This window comes from Ostrea edulis, chromosome 3 (genome assembly GCF_947568905.1).
Source record: "Ostrea edulis chromosome 3, xbOstEdul1.1, whole genome shotgun sequence".
Lineage (NCBI taxonomy): Eukaryota > Metazoa > Mollusca > Bivalvia > Ostreida > Ostreidae > Ostrea > Ostrea edulis.
The window spans coordinates 84298503-84323834 of NC_079166.1; the positions used below are offsets into that span (position 1 = coordinate 84298503).

Consider the following 25332-nt stretch of genomic DNA (forward strand, 5'->3'; position numbering starts at 1 on the left):
GGATAAATTTTCTTCTCAAGAACCACTGAGCCAGAAAAGCTGAGTTTTACATGAAAGCTTCATGACATAATCCAGATTCAACTTTGCTCAAATCGTGGGCCCCGGGGATTGGATGGGGTCACAATAGGGGATTAAAGTTTTACATACAAATATATAGGAGAAATCTTCTTCTCAAGAACCACTGAGCCAGAAAAGCTGATTTTTACATGAAAGCTTCCTGACATAATGCAGATTCAAGTTTGTTCAAATCATGGGCCCTGGGGGTAGGATGGGGTCATAAAGGGGGATCAAAGTTTTACAGACAAATATATAGGGAAAAACTTTAAAAATTATCTTCTCAAAAACCACTAATCCAGAGAAGCTGAGATTTACATGAACGCTTTCTGACAAAATGCAGATTCAAGTTTGTTCAAATCATGGGCCCTGGGGATTGGATGAGGCCACAATAGGGGATCAAAGTTTTACATACAAATATATAGGAAAAATATTCTTCTTAAGAACCACTAAGCCAGAAAAGCTGATTTTTACATGAAAACTTTCTGACATAGGGTAGATTCAAGTCTGTTCAAATCATGACCCCTGGGAGTAGGATGGGGCCACAAGGGGGATCAAAGTTTTACATATAAATATATAGGGAAACACTTTAAAAATCTTCTTCTCAAGAACTATTGAGCCAGTAAAGCTGAAATTTACATGAAAGCTTCCTGACATATTGTAGATTCAAGTTTGTTAAAATCATGGGCCCCGAGGATTGGATGGGACTACAATAGGGGATCAACGTTTTACATACAAATATATAGGATAAATTTTCTTCTCAAGAACCACTGAGCCAGAAAAGCTGAGTTTTACATGAAAGCTTCATGACATAATCCAGATTCAACTTTGCTCAAATCGTGGGCCCCGGGGATTGGATGGGGTCACAATAGGGGATTAAAGTTTTACACACAAATATATAGAAGAAATCTTCTTCTCAAGAACCACTGAGCCAGAAAAACTGATTTTTACATGAAAGCTTCCTGACATAATGCAGATTCAAATTTGTTAAAATCATGGGCCCTGGGGATTGGATGGGGCCACCATAGGGGATCAAAGTTTTACAGACAAATATATAGGAAAAATATTCTTCTCAAGAACCACTAAGCCAGAAAAGCTGATTTTTACAGGAAAACTTTCTGACATAGGGTAGATTCAAGTCTGTTCAAATCATGACCCCTGATGGTAGGATGGGGCCACAAGGGGGATCAAAGTTTTACATATAAATATATAGGGAAATACTTTTAAAATCTTCTTCTCTAGAACCATTGAGCCAGTAAAGCTGAAATTTACATGAAAGCTTCCTGGCATAATGCAGATTCAAGTTTGTTCAAATCATGGGCCCTGGGGGTAGGATGGGGTCACAAAGGGGGATCAACGTTTTACATCCAAACATATAGGGAAAAACTTTAAAAATCTTCTTCTCAAGAACCACTAATCCAGAGAAGCTGATATTTACATGAACGCTTTCTGACATAATGCAGACTCAAGTTTGTTCAAATCATGGACTCCGGGGATTGGATGGGGCCGCAATAGGGGATCAAAGTTTTACATACAAATATATAGGAAAAATATTTTTCTCAAGAACCACTAAGCCATAAAAGCTGATTTTTACAGGAAAACTTTCTGACATAGGGTAGATTCAAGTCTGTTCAAATCATGACCCCTGGGGGTAGGATGGGGCCACAAGGGGGAGCAAAGTTTTACATACAAACATATAGGGAAAAACTTTAAAAATCTTCTTCTCTAGAACCATTGAGCCAGTAAAGCTGAAATTTACATGAAAGCTTCCTGACATATTGTAGATTCAAGTTTGTGAAAATCATGGGCCCCGAGGATTGGATGGGGCCGCAAAAGGGGATCAACGTTTTACATAAAAATATATAGGATAAATTTTCTTCTCAAGAACCACTGAGCCAGAAAAGCTGAGTTTTACATGAAAGCTTCATGACATAATCCAGATTCAACTTTGCTCAAATCGTGGGCCCCGGGGATTGGATGGGGTCACAATAGGGGATTAAAGTTTTACATACAAATATATAGGAGAAATCTTCTTCTCAAGAACCACTGAGCCAGAAAAGCTGATTTTTACATGAAAGCTTCCTGACATAATGCAGATTCAAGTTTGTTCAAATCATGGGCCCTGGGGTAGGATGGGGTCACGAAGGGGGATCAAAGTTTTACATACAAACATATAGGGAAAAACTTTAAAAATCTTGTTCTCAAGAACCACTAATCCAGAGAAGCTGATATTTACATGAATGCTTTCTGACATAATGCAGACTCAATGTTCAAATCATGGCTCCAGGGGGTTGAATGAGGCCACAATAGGAGATCAAATTTTTACATACAAATCTATAGGAAAAATCTTTAAAAATATTTTTACATGAAAACTTTCTGACATAGTGCTGATTCAAGTTTGTTAAAATCATGGCCCCCGGGGGTAGGATGGGGCCACAAGTTGGGGGGGGGGTCAAAGTTTTACATACAAACATATAGGGGAAAACTTTTAAAATCTTCTTCTCAAGAACCACTAATCCAGAGAAGCTGAGATTTACATGAAAACTTTCTGACTTAGTGCAGATTCAAGTTTGTTCAAATCATGGCCCCCGGAGGTAGGATGGGGCCACAAGTTGGGGGGAGGGGTCAAAGTTTTACATACAAATATAGGGAAACTCTTTTAAAATCTTCTCTAGAACCATTGGGCCAAAGAAGTTGACATTTACATGAAAGCTTTCTGACGTAGTGTAGATCCAAGTTTGCAAAAATCGTGGCCTCCAGGCGTAGTTGGGGCCATAATAGGGACTAAAGTTTTACATGCAAATATATATGGAAAGTCTTCAGATATGGGCCAAGGTGACTCAGGTTAATAATGTGGCCCATGGGCCTCTTGTTTTCTTTCTGACTCCCTAGATGAGCTGGTGTGTCTCAGCATCTGCATTCCCTCTTAACCCTTTCTCTACCGGCACATTTTATTTTAGAGGTTTTTAAAGACTAAATGACAATAGTTTTACATCGAATAAAATCTGCATGTATCACGATTTGGGATAGGCATATGACATATAATTTTGTTAAGAATTGGACAGGGAATACTTTCTTATAAAATTTGTCAAGGTATCCCAAAAGATGTAAAATAAAAGCCTTCGCTGTGACAGTGAAGCTGTGTTGTTTTCGTTGAAATCGGAAACACGTGTGTTCCCCGTGCACACTTTCAGAAAACCCCGCGGGGCCTGCGATCCCGATCACGGAAAAATAAAAGTATAGGCCTATAGACTATATGTGAACTTCTTTTTAGCTTTATGTGTTTGGCAGGGGAAAATTATTACTCTTCCGAACAACTATAACGTTTATACCTGAATTTGAAGTATTTTATTTTTCTTTCTTTTTCTTTTTTTAATTTACTTTGCCGATGTAACATTTTCAATAGATGTTTTATGAAGTTACATGTAGGTTGTGTAACTGTTATATACCAATATTGGTTTTATGCTTTTCTTAAAAAAAACAAAGAATACCTGGCTGATTATTTCATACATATTTGTATATTGTTTTAGTGTATCAAAATGTACTGAATTTACTAAAAGAGGACAATACAAATTTTATAGTTTTCGTGCGACGCGCGTCGATCGCTTTTATAGCAACGACGTTTTGTCGCTAATTATAACTTTGCCAGGCATTGAAAATAATTTTTATATCTTCTGAAAGCAGGGAATTTATGCTTTTCAAAAATATAAAAAATATTGAATTCATAAGAAAAATAAAAAAAATCATATCGAGGGGGAAAATGACCTTGCGAAAAAGTGTTGCGTCATATTTAGACTAAGCCATCCTTCACTTTAAATGCTTTTTTTAATCTAATGGCTTTACTTACTTTATTGCTTTTTACATAGTCAAAAAATAGAGAAAATTTCCAAAAATATTATGATCGTAGTTTCAAAGATTTAGAGGCACTCCTTTTGCGTTGCCCTGCTGTTACGCGCCACCGGTCAAATTGACCGGTACGGTTGAGAAGGGGTTAATAGTCTACAACATTGAAGAGATGATGCTTTAAATTTTTTCTACTGCTTTAAGTTACTATTTTCAAATTATAAATGAACTTTAAACAAGTAATGTACATATCGCATTTGGCCAAGTACATAAACACGTTACTGTCACCCTGTGTATGTAGGGACTTGTAAGTGTTGATGTCTCTATTTGAGTGAAATACAATATCAGTAACTTCCCCAAACTTCATCTAACCAATTAAGTTGAACGACTTCATGTAAAAAATGGCTTGCACAATGATAAATACCTGTTGAAATAAATGTTGATCTTATGTATATAAGGTACATGTTGAGTGACCTTCATCTTTCCAAAATGATCTTTAGTGACCTTCGTCTGAAGATTTAACTTATCTGTGTAATATATGGTCAATACCTGTCCAAAAACTCTTTTCTTGTCAAATATACGTAGCCTTGTACTATATTACCTAACGTTTTGTCTTCAAGCCGCACAACACAGTACACGTTAAAATAATAACATTATTTCACATTAGGAAACACTGGTCCATCATTATAAATATTGAATGTTTTAAAATCTTTTTTTTAAATCCATTCATTATTTCTAAGTTACATTTAGATTTTTGAGGTGAAGGGTGATGCGTAGGGATGTTATTTTTGAAATCATCACAATCAGATCATATCAAGATTGTGAAATTAAATTCAACAATTGCATGCTTTAAACCAAATTACATATGTGTGTGATACATCTGTATTGGCATTGAAACTCACTACATGTGTGTGATGAGTCTGTATTAACATTGAAACTCACTACATGTTTGTGATGTGTGCTGGCATTGATACTCACTACATTTGTATAATGTGTACTGGCACTGAAAACCACTGCATGTGTGGGATAGATATATATTTACATAAAACTAACTGCTCGTATCAGATGTGTCCTAGCATTGAAACTTAATTGCTACATGTGTGATAAATGCATATGTGCAGTGTATTGGCATGAAAATGAGTGTGATAAATGGAATCCTTCATTCGTACGAATGGAAGATGGGGAAATTCCACCGAGGGGACACTATTTGCAGTCTAGGACGAGGCCCTGTCGATTCTTAGGCACCGAATCTTGTCCCCTCAGTAGCATTTCCCTATCCCACATGAGCAAATAATGAAGTGCTATTTTTTCATAGTTTATCAGTTCAGTGCTTTAATTCAAGAGCTTTGCCAATATTCAAAATTATTTGAAATTCTTCTTTGAATATATGCAATAATTAAGGACTTGCGGGACGATGTGGCCAAAAATAACTCGTCAATGAATATTTTTTCTTTTTTTCATGAAGCACCATCCGGATGTCCTGTACAATGTGTATAAATTTCATGGCCACTTTCTAGGTATACAAGGGAGATAATAAGCTTTGAATTACCCCCTTTTCGAAAATTGTGAAGTTTACAAGATTATTCCGATTTTCAATTTTAAAAAATAATTTGATGGAATTTTTATCTATATCTTTTACAATAATCTTTAGAATAAATGTAAAATATATAATAATAAAATGCTTAAACATAACCATATAATAAGAAATTGGGAAAATTTAAGGATTTGGGGTGGAAATTGGTACTCAAAAACGGGGTAGTCCAGATACTAAATGAAGCACTGCTCAAAAACTTGTCAATGAATTTTTTTGCAAACACTGCAATTAAAAACTATTCATATACCCAACTTCCTGTAGAAATATGAAGGGGTGAAGCTAATCTTGATTTTGAGGTAGGCGCCCTTGAAGTTATACATTGATATGTTCACTTGGGGTTAGGCTTGGCGAAATATTTGTTATTAATAACTTTCAAGCTTATATTCTTTTCATGTACAACTACTTTTAAAAGTAATGGGGGATGGGACAGTCTCAATTTATTTGCACTACAAAATATAAAAAAAAGCTCATTGTCAAAGACGGGGGGTGGGGGGGCCTAATTCTTCGTGCCTGTTTTGGAATACATTGTTAGAAACTATATTTGTTTTGAACCTATTGAAGTATTTAGAATTTTCATAATTATGGAACAAAAATTGAATTAATGGAAACAAATTGAATTTTTTTTTTAAATATACATGTATATATTAAACATGGCTTCGAACAAAACGTCTAGTCTAGCTCTAAACAATACGTCTTCTTTCAAACAACGGGTTAGGTCTAGTTAACGTCAATATGAGCTACTACTTCCTTTACTAGATCAACAGCATTTCCGCGGCCATGGTAGCTAGTGTCGCTTGACTCGATCGTCTCCATGCTATTTTTCAAGGTATTTATGTATCGCACATGCTGTGACTTTGCACCTTTTTCTTTTCACATGTCTGCCTCTCGCATAAATTCCGACGTGTGTCATATTTGTTAAATTAGTTACCATTTCCTCAGCAGTGTTTCGTAAAGTTAGTAAAAATAATTTGGAATATGAAATAGTTTCAGAGATAAAGCGTACTTATATTTACATGAAAATGCTTGCGAAAATTAAATATTCCTAGCATGGACGTTAATATTTGACCAAAAGTAACGATTGTCGTCATAAGGGGGGGGGGTATTTTTCGAAAACAAGGATCGATTATAAAGCACCTGAACAGTTTGTACGTTTCCGAAGCAAGATTCGGAGAAATGTGTGTCCAGTTCTAGTTTCACACTACTATAGTAAATATCAACAAACGATCATCATCTTACACTTGTACTGAGTCATTGTTTACAGACGGTTGAGTTTCTTTTTGTAAATGCCTAGAGATGCAAATTGCATGTGCATGTAGGAGCGATTTCGGTGACTTGTAGGCTATACTATCAAAATTATTTTGGCGCATACTATACTTATATATAATTTATGCAATGTATATATATGAAAAAGAGACTTGTAATCACTATGAAATAAAATGAAAATTATCATTTGACAAGAATTCAATCAACAGATTTACACAAACACTTGACAGCGGTAGCAAATTACAACAAAATATGATGACATTTTCCCCGCGATACAACGTCGTGACGTACTTTTTTTATTATGACGTCGTATAGTGTGTCTGTACAGTATTGTGATATTTTCTCGGGAAGCTTAACTACGTTGCGTCCGGTTCTAAATTTATAATAAATTTGCAACCATCACGTGATCATCGTCCCCCATATCCTTAATTACATAGTATGAAGGTCTCAGCATATCTAAAATGGTTTACAATATAAGTATAGAGTACAAAACCCAAGGTTGTCCATCAAAAAGCCACACACACACACACACACACACACACACACACACACAGGTTAAATATTTTTTCTCTAGTCGTGTTTTAGTTAAAGTGTCATATAAAATAAGAATAATCTTGTATTACTGTATCGTATTGCATTTTCAGATAATTTCTCCTCACTATCTGATGACGAGGTGTGCGTGTTATTCTGTTTTCTGTGCTCTGACATTACTGATACAGACTGGCTGGATATTCATAATAAGATACGAGTAATGGTGCACGGTAAGGCCAGTGTAACTAGCGAGGAGGCACAGCGGACTCTGGACGAACTGAAGTCACGTGGATTTCTTTGGGATCAGGACGGAGTAAACATCGCTGATGACACCAAGGACGAAACCATGTACCGTGTTACAGAACGTGCTTCACTTTCCTTCGTGTATTATTTATCTAGTTTTACTACAGCAGTGAGGTATCTGAGATCGGAAAGATACACCAGGAAGTCTGGAGAAAAATGTGTCATTAGTGACGACTCGCTCTGTGATTCCTTACTCATACGCCGTCTACAGATGGACATACTGACCCGCGTCACCATGGAGGACACGCGTATCTGTGATGAAGTGTCACGTTACTGTAAGTGTGACGTAAATGAACCGTTTAGTGATCTACATAGAGCAGTCTATCTACAGTCATGTGAATTCTACTTTCTTGTTAGCAATGATTATTATAAATCTGTTATTGATTAATTTCAGATGAATGATATATAAATGATTACATTGTTCTGTAATATCGCCTTGCAATATAAACAAAGAAATGTACATACAACATGTACAACCAGACACAACTGATTACATTTATATGACGTCACGGAATTGATGTTAGGAGATCTATTTTATTGTTATTATTCATTTCTATAAAAATTTAATGTTGTATATGTGTAATTAATCAATACCTGTTTATATATTATTCAGTGAACATCCTTCTAGATAAAGTACGCATGCGTGAGGGTGAACGAGGAGCGTTTTTAGAGGAATTGCAGCAGACTGGGGAGTGTGTACAATACAGAGGCGGATTACAGGGCAGTGTACAACACGTCAAGTGGCTCTGGAAATACAGATTTAACGCGAGACCTGACATCGTGAGATCCTGTATAGGTCTCCACCCACACTGGGATATTTACATAATTGACAACACGGCTTACAGAAAACACAGTATGTCAAAAGTAATATTAATCTAAAGAGATTTGTATAGGTCTCCACCCACACTGGGATATTTACATCATTAACAACACGGCTTACGGAAAATACAGTAAGTCAAGAGTAATATTAATGTAAAGAGATCTGTATAGGCCTCCACCCACATTCGGATAGTTTCATCACCAACAGCACGGCTTACAGAAAACACAGCAAAACATTTACATTGGATATATAAATATATATATATATATATATATATATGTGTGTGTGTGTGTGTGTGTGTGTGTGTGTGTGTGTGTGTGTGTGTGTGTGTGTAAAATTTTGATCCCCTACCGTGGCCCCATCTTACCCCCGGTGACCATGATTTTTACAAACTTCAGTCTGCACTATGTCAGGAAGCTTTGTGCAAATGTAAACTTCTTTAGCCCGATCGTCCTTGTTAAGGAAAATAATATTATTCTTTTCCATTTATTAGTTATGTAAAACGTTTATCCCCTGTTATGACCCCATACTAATCCCAGGGGTCATGAAGTTAAGAAACTTGAATCTGCACTATACCAGGAAGCTTTCATGTAAATGACTGCTTTTCTGGCTCGGTAGTTTTTGAGAGGAATATTTTTGAAGATTTTCCCTATATATTTGTATGTAAAACTTTGATCCCCCATTGTCGCCTCATCTTACCCCCGGAGGTCATGGTTTTAACAAATTTGAATCTTCACTATGCCATGAAACGTTCATGTAATTTTCCACTTTCCTGACGCAGTAGTTTTTTAGAAGGTTTTTAAAGAGTTTTCCTATATTTGTTTTTAAAACATTTTTGTTACACAATCCTTTGTCTTTTTATGTTGTTATATAGATTCTGAAGAAAGTCCACTTATAATGAAAAGGTTACCTGTAGGTGTCCAATAAGTTGACAATTACTGTCCATTATTTTTAAGAACGGATAGAGGATATTTACCCTTAACAGTAGAATTATCTTCAGCAACTTAAGATTCACAATTTTTTTTAAATTCCTCTGGCCATTATTATATCGCATCAATACTTCAATTTGAAAGACATATGTCCATACTGTATTTGATTTTCGCTGGATCGCCGAGTGGTTAAAGCATCGCGCTCAAAATCCCACGGCTTCTCACCTCTGTCGGTGCGGGTTCGAATCCCGCTCGCACCGGTAAATGAGAAAGTTTCCCAGTTTACTTTCAGAAGATCGGTGGTCTCTTCCCAGGTAAATTGTATCTGGGTTCTCTCTTTCACCAATAAAAACTGGGAGCCACCAGATAACTGGAAAAAAATGTTGAGCGTGATGGAAAACATCAGACAATCTTCACAACGCGTTTTTATGTTTTCTTTATCAACATATCCTAATTCTGAATTATGTTCGCTTTCATGAATAATTTTATTTCATTTCACGAGATGGGCGTAATGGGTTCATTTGGCTGACGTTAATTATTTTCTCATCCAAATATTCTAAAACACAATGCTTTTCAGATCAAAATTTCGTTCCATAACTATTCAGAATATAACACTCATTAAGATAATATTCGCAGTACATTCATTAAAATCCGTAAATTTTGATTGCGCATTGAACATATTCTCCCCATCATAGGACGACACGTTGATATGAACCAGTACTACAGAGTGAGTGAATAAAAACCTGTAGTACAATGTTACTTACATAACACTGTCCAATAAGTGAACAAAGGAAACAAACTTCTACGCAAGACTGGTTATATTATTAGACTAGTCAAAAATAGCTTTATTAATAAGTTCCATTGTCAATGGCTTTACCTGAACCTGTCCATTCTTAGAACAAAAGATGTTATGTTTTAAGTAGGATATAAGCCTCAAATTATCCATTCTGTGAAAAAATCAAAATTGCCCTCCGGGCCTCGATCAGTTCTTTCTCTCACATTATGGACAGTTTTGGGCTTATATCCTTTACGTAAAACTTTGATCCCCTATTGTCACCTAACCTCATCTCAGTTTTCAGCACAGGTGAGCTAAAAGGCGTAAGATTCACAGCTTGTGTAGGAGTTCTGATATGAAAAAACAACGTAACAGAATTGACTCCCTATAAATATATAATATTTACAACATGTAAATGTATAAGCTCAATGAGAATCCCAAGCTAGGCACTCAAAAGTAACAAGTGCGATTTTCAACCGGTAATGTACAAACCGCTGTTAGAAATGATGAAGAGGCATCACGCCGAAAAACTAAATGCATTTTTATATAAAAAGATCGTTCAACGAAAACAAAATGTGGGAACAGGGAACGACATAACACCCCCCCCCCCTCATTCTTTGTACGTTCGGAAATACATGTAGCATATACCTGCCATTGTTAATTGTTTGTTTGAAGTACAAACAAATTGAAAACACGATTACTTTTCATTGTGTGTAGCGTGCTGTTGACCACAATTCATTTTACATTCATGCCTGACCCCATGCCAATGTTTATCTAACACTTGTTCTAACTATATGTATTTCAGTAAACAGCTCTCGTAAAATTCCAGGCGGTTTTGTCTTTTCCCTCCCCCAACACCATTATTTTCAATCTCATTTTTAAAACTAAATAACTAAATGAAATTTGATTGTGTTGACAATGATTCTGAAGAACATCTTAGTCGTTTAGAAATAGTAAGGTAAGCCTAAGAAGAAGAAGAAAAATGCCTCTGCGGATATGAATGTTATCCCCGTACTAGATCGGTTGCAAAATTACGATTACTTTAAGCACAACTGTTTTACTACAACGATGCAAAAATTTGCCTATAGGTGATGATAAACCGGAAACGTGATGACGAAAGCAAAATCCAACTGGCGACAATAAACCGCAACTTAACAAACCACTATCTAGCACTTTAAGTGTATCCATCTTTTGTTTTTACTCTCTGAGTAATGTAAAACTTATACAGTACCAATGTTGATATACCAGATGCACATTTCGACAAATAATGTCATGTAACATGCATGTACAGGGACTAATGTCATCTCTCTCTCTCTCTCTCTCTCTCTCTCTCTCTCTCTCTCTCTCTCTCTCTCTCTCTCTCTCTCTTGCATACATTTGGGTATATAATCTACATTTGTAAAAATATAATACATTTTGTAGATAAATAAAAATCCAAACTTAGTTCAAGAAGTATCATTCCTACATGTAGATCAGTACCTGTTGCTACATGTACATGTACATCCAATAATGGTGAGGGTTTGTGTCGGTACATATTGTAGAAGGAGTCATGTAATAACTCTATCTAAATATATACAGGTTTGACACCTCCAGTTTACAATCATTTGAATTGGAGATCAAACCTCCGTAATAAAATGAAAATAAACACCTGTTGATCTGACAAATTTTGAAAACATAAAAATAGACGTATAAATATTTCGGTTCTGGTTATATTAGTCTTTGATTATTGTATCACCCGATGAAAGAAATAAAACCCACAAGAAATGTGCGTTAACATATGCATTTCATGTTTCTAAAAGTGTGATTATGACCGAAACTAAACTTACGCGGACCGGAACGTAAATGATAGCCCGGAACGAAAATTATAGGATTTTAGCGTTCTTAAATCATGCGACACCGGACGACAATATGTACCGTCACACACACTTTGAATAAGATCATTTCGATTTCCTGACCGATCAACAGAGGGGAATAGTATCAAACGTTTCCAAGATTATCCATAAGTTGTGCAACTCTGCTTGATATCAATATTTTCTCGTAAATGCGAGATATTTTCTCGTAATTACGAGATAATTATCTTGTAATTACAGGATCTTTTCTCGAAATAACGATATCTTTTCTCGTAATTACGAAATAATTATCTCGTAATTACGAGATCTTTTCTCGTAATTACGAGATCTGTCTTCGTAATTACGAGATAATTATCTCGCAATTACGAGATCTTTTCACATAATAATGATATATTTTCTCCTAATTTCGAGATAATTATTATTTTTTAAATGATACTAATAGGTTTTTGTACAATTCTGCCTAAAGGGGAACGAGTTAAGTTGTCATTGTGATGAAAACCTTAGATTTAACACATTGTGAAAAATAATAATCACAAAGACAATCCATTGTCATCAAGTTAATTTATTAACATCGTTCAATCGTATACACAGCCAAACAATCCTTTGTCAGTGCATTATCGGGCCAAGGTCAATTATTCAATTCAGGTAGTAGGTCAAATGTCTTGAGGCTGGTTGTGTTGTATATTAAAGTTTAATTTTAGCAAATAGCTCATCTAGTTTTTAACATACCCTATGTAAGGTCATAGTCATAACGGCAATTCTTTTAATAATTTATTGATTACAAGCAAAATAATGCTTAACAAAAAAACCAAAAACAAAAAAAACCAAAAAACAAAAAAAACGAAATAATATTGGGTAGAATTTCATATATATTTTTTTCGAAGACATTTTAAAAAGCAATCTGGTTAAGTCACTATTTTATGACCTTATCAACAGTTTTCAGATACCAACAAATTATCAATGCAACTTTGAAAATTCATGGCATGCATCATTCCTCCTGCACATGGTATTGCCAATTCCTACACATTAATGTGATGTACGGGAAATTATATTCGAAAATCAGGCGCTATAACCGAGGTTGGATATTTTAGCTCAAGTGAACTATTCTGATCGCCTGTTGTCCCTCGTCTGCCCGTCCGTCTGTCTGTCTGTCCGTCTGTCTGTAAACCTTTTTACATTTTCGACTTCTTCTCTAGAACCACTTGGACAATTTCAACCAAACTTCGCCAAAAGCATCCTTGGGTGAAAAGCTTTTAGGTTTCTTCAAATGAAGGGTCATGTCCCTTTCAAAGGGGAGAAACTCACAAAAATGCAAAAATAGGGTGGATTCATTTAAACATATTCTTCTTAAGAACCACTAAGCCAGAAGAGCTGAAATTTATACGAAAGCTCTCTGAAATAGTGCAGATTCAAGTTTGTTAAAACCATGGTACCCCGAGGTTGGATGGGGCCACAATATGGGATCAAAGTTTTACAAAGAAATATATAGGAAAAATCTTTAAAAATCTTCTCAAGAACCACTGAGCCAGAAAAGCTGATGTTTAATCGAAAGCTTCTTGATATAGTGCAGTTTCAAATTTGTTAAAATCATGACCCTCGGGGTAGCATGGGGCCACAAGGGGGATAAAAATTGTACATACAAATATCTAGGGAAAATCTTTAAAAATCTTCTCAGGAACCATTAAGCCAGAAAAGCTCAGATTTATATGAAAGTTTTCTGACACAATGCAGATCCAGCTTTGTTAAAATCATGGCCCCGGGGGTCGGGTGGGGCAACAATAGGGGATCAAATTTTTACATACAAATATATGGGGAACATCTTTAAAACCTTTCCTTTCAAGAACCACTGAGCCAGAAAAACTGAAATTTACATTAAAGCTTAACATAGTGCAGAGTTAAGTGTGTTCAAACTATGGATCCCGGGGGTAGGATGGGCCTACAATAGTATATCAAAGTTTTAAATACAAATATGTAAGGAAACTCTTTAAAAATACTCTTCTTAAGAACTGCTGGGCCAGAAAAGCTGACATTTACATGAAAGCTTTCTGCCATAGTACAGATTCAAGTTTGTTCAAATAATTGCCCCTGGGGGTAGGATGGGGCAACAAAGGGGATCAAAGTTTTACATACAAGTATATAGGAAAACTCTTTAAAAATCGACTTCTCAAGAACCATTGGACCAAAGAAGTTGACATTTACATTTACATGACAGCTTTCTAGCATAGTGTAGATTCAGGATCGCAAAAAACCATGACCTCCAGGGGTAGGTTGAGGACATAATAGAGAATACGGTTTGCATGCAAATATATATGGAAAGTCTTCTGATATGGGTCAAGGTGACTCAGGTGAGTTATGTGGCTCATGGGCCTCTTGTTTTTTGGTGATTTCTGTTTCCCTAACCTCAAAATGTCTAGTATTGATTTCTTTCTTATCTTGTGTGGCATTTTTTCTCTCGGTGGAAACCTTTCTTATTGGAAAAAAAATCCTCAGGTAATATCAATAGATACAACACTTCGACACGGAGATAAAATTGTACATTGTAGATTTTCAGAAATACTAATAAGTTTATCTCCCCATAGTAACACATTTGTGCCCACTGTGTATAACGTATTCATTTCGATAAAAGGTATTAAGTAAATCGTGTCTTGAATAAGAATACATGATACAACATAAAAAAAAGTGTAGGCACCATAAGAACATATAGGACTATCGTTATTTGAAAATAAAATAAAATCAACGAATGATGCCTCATGTTCTAATTTTAATATTGAAGTACTGCTAGTCACTGAATATACAGCTTGGGACACTCCATTAAAATACAAACGATTTTGATTATCTGACAAATCAGCAACACGACAACAAAGCTACACATACTCACATTAATAATGTGTGTTTATCTTTGAGTAATGCAGTCAAGGTCGTTGAGCTCAGAAACTAGATTATTTGAGCCCCTCTCGTCAACTGTCCCAAAAATTCGACCGTTACTAACGACATGCCCTTTGCTCTAAAGCCAGAGAAATTATAGTATAAGTGACTGGGACGACTATACATATATTTGCCATTTCCATGTTTGTGCGAATGTTTTGCGTTATCAATAAAAGGCACCGAATTAAAGGGTGTGTGTGGCATCCTGTTCCTATGCTCATTGCTTCATGCGGCGTGGGAATATGCAGTGTGTGATTTGAACAACGTCGTATGAGTGATATTCACTGGATAGATAGTTTAAATATGATATGAAAAGTTATGAAATGACGATAATTTCATATAAATCTTTGTATAGTATTCACTTGAACATTGGTCTAAATATATATTTTCCACCTCAATTCTAATTAAGCAAATAAATTTGTCAACAAATACAAACCTTTTTTTGTGTTCAGGTTTATTTCCAGTGTACAGTATTTGATTGATCGAATTGATATCATATAACGTTCATTATTCCCACATTACAGGTCAGTACCACGACCTTCCTCCAGCTGAACGTTGTCTCCTGTACTGTCTTCTGATGGTGGACGACTACACCGTCAAGGTCAAGGACGAATCTAACATCAAGGTGTACAATGCAATCAGAGAACGATATTTTACACAATTACCTGTTTGTGAGGAAATGACCGCCGCCAACAATCACGGGGAAATCATTCACGTAGAAAAGGACATGATCAAGTTTAAATCAGACGACATCCGACATGACGTCATGTACGCGTTCGTTACGGAATGTCTGGTGGAGGACAGTGATCTGAGGTTTTTCCTGACTAAGGCGTCATGTAACGTGAAATCAGATTACTGTCGGTCTTGGGGTTATAAGAGGAATGAGGGAGAGAGATGCCTGTATATACCGGATAAACCGGAGGAGATGTATGACCTGTTCATAGACGGACTACAGTTGGAAATCCTCACACACAGTGCTATGTCAGACGGGGAAATTCATGGCAGGGTCACTAAACGTTGTAAGTATTTATCACATAACACCTTTATCTTTGTCAAGAAATTATCGATGTGTAAACCCGGAACATTTTACTTGCATGCTGAATAAAAGCGAAGCACTTATTACAGTGCCATGAATTACAGCATTTTTTATTTTACAATTTACAACCCACTATAAACAGTATTAGATATACTAAATTGATACCGGCAAGGTATCTGGCCCTGAGTAAAGGTTAAGAAGTAATAGCATTATCCCTACGGATATATGGCTGCTTTAGAGGTGAAGATAATGAACAGTGATAAATTTAACAATTCCAACAATCAATAAAAAAATAGATAGTTGGGCAAACATTTCTTGTCAAATGATTATATGAAGGTTTAAAACTCATACACTGGTCATACCCGCCGTGAGCCCTATAACCTGATTAGGTAAAGGGAGTCATCCGTAGTCAAAATCAGTGTGATAAGAACGGCCTAACAATCGGTATGAAACACGTCAGACAGCATTTGACTCAATGATAGGCTGTATTGATGAACTACATCGTTATAACAACCCCAGAGTTTGCGAATTGCGGACTTCAATCGAGATTGTTGAAGCCCCTCTACTTTCAATTCGTTTGCCACTAGCTCGCCTCGATTTCAAAACTGAACATACGGATAGTTGACGATGTAGAAGGTGAAATCATCCCGTTTGTCATACAGTTGAGTTGTCAGTTTGCCGTTGATGTCTACTATCAATGCAAGGTGGGGATAACGAACAGTGATCAATCTCATAACTCCTATAAGAAATACAAAATAGATAGTTGGGCAAATCAATTCAATATCAAAGCATCAAACAGAAATTGACGGCACTGTAGGGTATTTTATTTCGAGTTCACTGAAATATCTCGAATTGATATATGAATGAAAGGCATTGTTGCTAATAGACAAAACGTCGTCAAACATCTAAATGTCGAAGTGAAGGCCACAACAAGATATTGTTTCATCTCACATAGAAGTTTTGAAAAAATTCTGCTTCATATGAATATAGAAAGAGGTCAGCTGACAAAGAAGCACAATTCATGATCATGGGAATTCCAACAGACTGTTGGAAAACCTGATCATTAAAGACCACGAAGCTATGGTCAATGAAGAACTCTAGCATATTCTTTTTATTTCAACTTCAAAATACTAGTGCATGGAATCAGAGTGGTGTTTAACAAAGTATATTTTGAATGACTGATCACTAGTTATGAATATCTGCGCTTTCCATTTTTGTTGCAGAAGAAACTGTCTATGATGTCAGAAAATCTAGTCTTTCATTTATCTTGAGGAATAGTCGTGTAAAGTGTTGAAAAGTCATTGGTTAGACAGGGTATGCTTAATCAAATTGTACAAGTATACTTAATATTTTATCATATTTATCATTTCAATTGTTAATCACTGTAACAATCACGGTTTATATTTTGATTTTTTACTGTAAACCTACATTTCAATTATACTGTATGCATGATATGCAATGGATTATGAATACAAAATATGATTTTCCTCCGTTGTATTTTTTAATCAGATTGTCATTGTTATTTGGCAGTCCCTATCCTAATCCATACCCCAAAACGTAATCCATTGTTTGCCTTTGGTTGATATATTCATTTTGCTACTGTATTTCCATTTTTCAAAGTTTTGGGGATACGGGCGTAAACCCTTGTTATACTTTAGGTCTAATTGAATAGAAGATAAGTGGAGTTAAATTAAAGTATGCAATTGAAGTTATCGTTTAATGATCATTCATTTAATCTCTATTTCCTCATTACATGGGGCTATTGCATTATTCTGAACAAATTCTACTAAATTATAAAGGATTAGAAATAAATAAAGAAGGAAAGGGGCATGTATAGATCAGTAGAAACACCAAACATTCATTACGAAGGCCGCAATACATGCGCTGGCAATTAATGCCCCTGACATATGTTGATATTTGACGCGTTAGTAATGGACAGAAGCAACCTGTTGATGATTTCTAAATTTGAGAACTTCAACACCATACGCATATATATTTGTTCTTGGAGAAAAACCTAACAGGATAATATAAAGATCCTCATCGATGTGAGCACGAAGTTCAGCAGATGATTCGATGCGGAAACTTTTTTACTTGATCAGTCTACCAGTTGTTACGGATGCCGAGAGTGATATACAAGAACATGTAACATGAACAAAAAATGTTTCTACATGTTTCGCCAGGGAGGCGACAGATATCCACGAAGTCTTGCGGACGTCCAGGAAAAAGGTTTACATATAAGCTTCCACAGGCGGATCTCATAACGGTTCTTAGGGGTTCTCCAGAAGGAAGATGGATCGATGTCACTGAAGATTGCGAGATATCTTGAAAAATGTGTGCCGTTCACAGTACGACAATGTCTAATAACCTTGTAATTTATATTGGTTATGAATCACACAATGCTCCTCCGACATAGTTTCGAAGGGAAGAAGTCGACGGCTACCCACTCGTACCAGAATTCAAGAATATCATATACATACAGTAAGTTGAAGATATATGGGACAAATCCTCGCTGGAAGTTTCCTTCATTTGCTAAAAAGGTAAATAACCGGACCAAAAAATCTTTGGCAAAGGGTCAAATTGCATACGAAACAATTGTCCAAGTAACATTAGTGTTCTTGCGTCTATTTCAACATTGATAGGTAGGACGTTGGAAAGGCTTTCGTATATATCGAATATCGTTTGACGTGGACGATTCTTTGCGGATTTGCACATATATTGTTGTAAGACATGAAGACGTTTGCAATTTGCTGCTGACAAATTATTCCAGAGTCCACAGCCGTACAACATGGACGGTACGACGGCGGATTTATAAAGATTAACTAATGGTAATGGGTTGAGGTAGGGGGATCCGATATCTGTGATACCAGAAAAAGAGTATATCCTTTTATGCAGGCAGTGTATATCTGGTGTGATAAAGAACTATTGTTTTTTACAATAATACCTAGATGATTACAGACCGAGAAGTCCAATTTTGGTCTTCATTAACTGCATTGCCCTTTGCTTAGAGACGAATAGTATAATATTTACACTCGTTGAACTTAAACCGCCATTTCCTGAGCAATTATATGTAATACTTAATATACTAATATACAATCCCTTACACGAGATGTCATCTGCCAGTGAGGGACAATGGCGGATCGCCGAATTTTTGAGTGACGGGAGCATTAACCAATCAGAGAGTTTCATTTACAAGCGCTTTCTGACCCAATTCCAGCCAGCAATTATGGGGTTCTGACACTTTCCAGACAACCACCAATTGGAATACCATTGAAGTTGGACAGATTACCTGCTTTGGAATCCAAAAGACATATTTTGTCAGAAATTTCAGCTAATAAGTAAGTAATTCCAATAGTATTATTGCTATAAGGTTTTACAGAATTTTCATATTATATCTATATTATACATATGCACTATTCATACATTTATATATATAATATATTGTTGCATTATTTTGCATTGTCCAGTATTTCTGCCAAGAAAATAAGGGGTGGGGGTGTCAAACTTCAAAATCCTAGATCATGGAGGAGGGTGGATTCGTGCCATTTCATGTTACTATGAAAGAAGGTTGGTTGGGTGGATAAACCATTAAACCTTACCTTGAAAAAAAAATCATTATTTTTTATACTTGTAAAAGCAACAAAATCTGATGTTCTCATGAAAGATATGTGCCTAATATTTTTTGCATTTTCTTATGAATCCCATAACACAAATTTACGGATGTAGGATATGATAGTAACATCTTGCTGTATAGAAATCAAGATGAAGAGGAATGTAGTTGAACACCACTAGATTCCTCTGAAACTTCCCAGGGTTGTTTAGTATACAATGCAACACAAGGGAGTGATGACCCAGGCTAATTAGATAACACAATGCAATTAAATACATGTAAGTTTAATAACAATACTGATTTCATGTTCTTTGTGACCAATTAATAATTCATATGCATCTGATTTTTTAAAAAAAATCCTCAAACCGCTCCTTTGTTTTCATGTCGCTGAATAGAAAATTTATTTGATGTTTCAATCATATCTACAACATTACAGCCAAATAAAATTGAAAATGTAAAATGTTGGCAATCCAAGATGTATACTCTGTCCTTGTGTTGACTTTTCCAACTCGCTTGCCTCACACTTTGTTATGTTAAGGTAACTCCACTCTTGTGTTTGATGTTGAATATATGCAAGGTCATGCATAGGTAGGGCTTTGGAAAATCATAGTTTCACCACAACTATTTGCTGCACAAGGCTCTGTAATTGGTTGTACCAGTGATGCATAGATAGAATAAATATACAAATGTTGGAAATGTCCTTAATTCTAGAACACATGATATAGGTCATAATAGGTGACGGTCTATTATAAGAACTGCAAACTTGATCTATAACATTAGTTATATAGACGCTTATTAGGCAAAATATCGTTGTACATGTATATAGTATTGCTTTCAGCCAATGAAATTCCGAGATTTTTATCAGAGGCAGGATATTATTTACTAGGGTATACCAGAATAAAGTATATAATTATAATCTGATCCTTTCATTCATGTGATATAAATCGGTGTTACTGTACAAGAAATTGTCACGATTTTTATGATACATATTTTACAGGTGTCTCTCAACTCAACCTGTTGGCCAGTGTTGCTGAAAACAGAACATTATTGGAAGAGAGAGAAATAGCTGCTACAGGTTTACTGTGATATTCAACAGGATTGAAGGCTTTAGAACTATCTCAAAATCGTACATAAACATTCCTTCCACTTTCTAAATAATAGTATATTGTTTCTTGTAGGTTAAATGATACATTTAGATGACCTTTTTTAAACCCCTGTTGATTGTGTGGAAAAGAATGATCACTATGAATATATTTCTTAATTGTATTGTTCAAAACATTTCTAAAAATATTATGGAAGCATGGCAGTAAGGCAACTAGTCTTTAGGTATCGAGACAATCTTTTATCTCCTCCTTTGTATAAAGGAATTATAAGACATCTTTTTCAGACTTTAGATGTATTTCCATGCATTATAAAAGAAATGGCTTAGCAAGACATCGAAACACCCTTTGCCCACCAAAATGGCATACTTGTAAGTTATCTGATACGGGCCTGGGGCTTTTCTTCTTTTGACTTTCGTTGACAGTGATCTATTTTCGAACGTAAATGGGCACCCAGAGATATCCCCAAACATTTTGAACATTCTTCCTGTATGCCATGGTAGCTATATATATATATATATATATATATATATATATCCAAAATTGAAATAGAGTCTCAGTAATCGGATACTTATATTTAAAAAATATGAAAAGAAAACACAGAAATCCTCCGTAAAGCTTTAGCGCTTTCATTACATCTTCAGAAGCTTTACAAAAATGTATACATAGCAGTATCATAGTAACAGTGATTATGACGTCAAAGTAAGCTGAACGTTAAATGTCTATATTGTGACGTCATGGATAATGTACAACAATGATCTGGAAAAAGTACGGGAAAATCATAGGCAATTATAAAAGACTATTAAGTTTTGGCTTTAGAATACCAATGAAATGTTTTCTTTTTCCCGTTTCTGAATAGCACTGGCACATCTGAGTTTATAAAATGTGAAAATGTTAAATCGTTTTTTACCACACGTTTCCAGGTGTGCACTTAACTGGATTTGTCTGTATTCAGGTGTACTGATGTGCTGCTTATGTACACATACACGGGCACGGAGAGTGTTGCCAGTTTCACCAATGTAATATTCCTTGCATCCAGGACATGTGATGGCGTATATGACATCCTTTGTATCGCATGACATGTTAGCATTAACTTTAAATTCTCGTCCGTTAAAATTATAACTGGTCCCTTCTGTAATGTAGTCACATGTATATATATTAGAAGTTAATTCGGCGCAGTTGTAAATAAATATTGAAAATCCGAACGACACATTCCATAAAAAACAATCATTTACTGCTAGCACTTTCTCCATGTCTACATGGTTCATCAGGCAGTTCAAATAAGCATACAAAAATTGTTTAGCAACGTCTTTGTTATGACGTCAATTAAACGATTTGAACAAATTTATGACGTCATAATAACGTTAACCGGTAGCGTTTGGTAATTGTCTATTTTGTAAAAATATTATGCTAAATTGTAGTTCAATTGTTCAATTAATTAATATGTTGTACGGTGTGACCGTTGATACGAGCGAAGCCCATTAACAATTTGCAACACGACTTTTATCCGCCTCTTCATTTAACGTGGGAAATATAACGCGCTTGATGTAAACAGTTACAAATTGTGACGTCATATTAGCTGCAATGTTTTTTTTTCTTCTTCTCTCAAACCAAGCAAAAACAAAATGTTTGAAGCTATGAGAAAGCTTGTCTGGAATTTAATAACGTTTATGGTACTTTCTAAATAATCTAATTATTTTAATTACGGGTTTGTCAATGAAGTATACCGCATTTACGGCGACATTTTTTCGGAAGCATTATGGGTGATACTCATCTTTTTTCAGCTGATGAAGAGCAAATCACGTGACTCATATGTGTAATCATTGGAGCAAGCTCATCGCGTCTCTTCGCGACGCGATCTTCGCTCGCTAATATGTATACGGTGTGACCGTTGAGACGAGCAAAGACCCGTTATATCTTACAACACGACTTTAGGTATTTCATTTAACGCGGGAAATATAACGCGGTTGATGTAAACAGTGCATTGTAACGTCATCATTAGCTGCAATATTTCTTTCTTTCAAACCAATCAATTATACACAACAAAACGTACGAAAGTATGGGAAAGCTTGTTTGAAATTTAAAATCATTTGTAGTACTTTCCAAACTATTTATTTGTTTTATCTATGGGGTTGTCAATGAAGTATACCGCAGTGACGGCGACATTTTTCCGGAGACATTATGGGTAGTCCCCATGATTTTTCAGCTGATGAAGAGCAAACCACGTGACTCCATTGCATAATCATTGGAGCGAGATTGTCGCGTCGCTTCGCGATGCGAGCTTCGCTCGCTATTAAGGCTTGGATTGAAAACTTTAATAAAATAGTCCTCTTTGGCTTTGCAAGTTATTTCATTTTCAGTCCACATTTTAACGGGAACACTTAAAATTTACCACCCCCGCATTCCGCAAAATGTTCACTACACGGGGCGTTCCGCACACTAGGATCTTTTACTTTTTGTTTGTGCACCCTCACTCGCGCATTAAGTTTGTTCGTTTGTCCTATGTAGGTTTCTTCACAAGTTGGGCAAGTGGCACAATGAATAAATAAGCTTCTCAGATTTACAGTTCATGTTGGCATTGACTTTCAATATTTTCCCGGATTTAAAAGTAATGGAATCACCCTCTTCTATGTATTCGCACGTCCCGCAGCGTGGGTCACCACATTTTTTGACGTATTTGACCTTATTCAGGGAGAAATTGGCTCTAGTTAGTAGGTTTGTTTTTTTTGGCATGGTGCCTGACGTCGGCTGTTAATAATTTGAGATGAATTCACCACATTTTTCATATTGTTGGATTGTTCCAAAATTGGAAAAAAAAAAATCGTTTTGCTGTATTTAAGATATTGTGATTCCTTGGATTGTTGTTCTGTTTGGTATCTTTTTGGCACGTTTTCCGAAGTTCTGAAATATGTATTTTTTCTGCTTTTTGGATTCCAGTATCAATAAGGTTGTCTGGGTAATGCTGTCGTATCAAATGTATCTTTAATTCTTCTAATCGGTTGTTTTTTTCGTAATGTTGAATTTGGAATTATGGTGCATATACGTCTGGCCATATTGTATGGGATATTACGTTTAGTGTGTGATGGGTGACACGATCTAAAATCTAGATATTGATGAGTATCCATTTCTTTGCTGTATAAATCAGTGGTAAAGTGATTGCCCTCTTTTATGATAAATAAATCCAGAAATGGTAGATTGTTAGTGCTCGCTTCCATTGTGAATTGGATTGATTTGTAAATTATTTAAAATTGAATAAAATCTTTGTAAATCCCCATTGCTTCTCGTCCAGAAAATGAAGCAGTCGTCTAAGTAACGTTTCCCGGTTTCACGTATGTACTTTCTAAATTCTGCATCAAATATTTCCGGTAGTGTATGATAAATCCTTTCCTCTAAATATCCCATAAAGAGAGTAGCATAAGTAGGAGCTAATTTGGTACCCATAGCAGTTTCCTTAGTCTGGAGGTAAAATTGGTCGTCAAATTGGAAATGGTTATTTTCTAGTATAATTTTTAGACCTTCAATGATAAAGTCCTTTGAGAATCTTTCATTAATTTCTGTAGGGTATTTCTCAATCCAGTACTTTACTGCTTCTATGCCTAAATCTTGTGGAATATTTGTGTATTAACTGGAAACATCGAAACTGACAAGAATGGTTTCTGGTTGCACTGTTTTCGGGATGTAGTTCAAGAAATCCACATCATCCCGAACATAGCTCGGCACTTTCTTACATAGAGGTTTTAAAATAATGTTTAGAAGATTGCTCAGTCTATGTGTGCTACAAGAGGGTCCTGCTATTATCCGGCGTAACTTGAGATCAGTAGGTCTTGGAATTTTGATATACGTTTCTTTACAGTTTTTGATATCTTCTTGGATTTCTGTGGATTTATTAACTTTTGGTATACCATAGAAGTTGCTGGTTTTAATTTCTAAACTGGTCAGATAGTCTAATTCATTTTTGGTGAAGTTATCATCGAATTTATTTCGTAAGTTTCTCAATCTTTGAGATAGTTCGGTGATCTTGTTGAAGTTTTTTGTAGAACTAGTCATTTTGTAGCTGATCTAACTCCATTGCTTTGTAATGTTCAATGTCCATGATTATGGTAGCTCATCCTTTATCCGTTTCTTTAATGACAATTGATTGATCCCTTCTCAAACTGTGTATTGATTTTTGTTGATTGATAGAAATATTGGATTTCACATTTTTATCAACTACATTAGAATTGGCCGAATTTTGGAGACATGCAATATAATCCTCCAAGTGTTTATCTCGATTTAATGGTGGTTTAAAACCTTTTCTATTTTTCAATAGAGATTCGTCATCATTGGATTTCTTTTTGAAAAATTCTCTAAGGCGTAATTTTCGGCAAAATTCCTGTGTCTTTGATTAAATCTACTTTGTCCGACCTTGGCGTCGGAGTAAATTTTAAACCATATTCCAGTAATTCAATTTCATCGTTGTTTAAATCCCTTTGAGAAATATTAATGATTTTTGGTTCGTTTAATTTTCTGTCCACCTTTTCTGGTAAGTCGTTCGCCTTTTCTTTCTCTTTTTCTGTGTCCAGCCCTGGCCTAAAAAAATGATCCAAAGGCATTTTTTGTGTTCCCGATTGTGAAGGGATGCAATTAAAAGGTGTTAAATTGAATTTTCTGTATTTCCCATAAGATACTCTATTTTCGGAAACTGGGGGTTCCCTGCGTTTCA

At 35.6% G+C, this 25332-nt stretch overlaps 2 protein-coding genes across 2 annotated transcripts in view; both read left to right on the forward strand.

Annotated features, from left to right (window-relative positions):
• Positions 1–25332, forward strand: part of LOC125673012 (uncharacterized) — a 1263960-nt gene that overhangs the window by 526505 nt on the left and 712123 nt on the right. The window lies entirely within an intron of this gene.
• The window catches only part of LOC125674562 (uncharacterized), a 142618-nt gene that overhangs the window by 65871 nt on the left and 51415 nt on the right, over positions 1–25332 (forward strand). Inside the window, exons 9-11 of the mRNA XM_056161037.1 lie at positions 7399–7863; positions 8202–8441; positions 15412–15906. Coding sequence (XP_056017012.1) covers positions 7399–7863; positions 8202–8441; positions 15412–15906 — 1200 coding nt within the window. The remainder of the gene's footprint in view (positions 1–7398; positions 7864–8201; positions 8442–15411; positions 15907–25332) is intronic.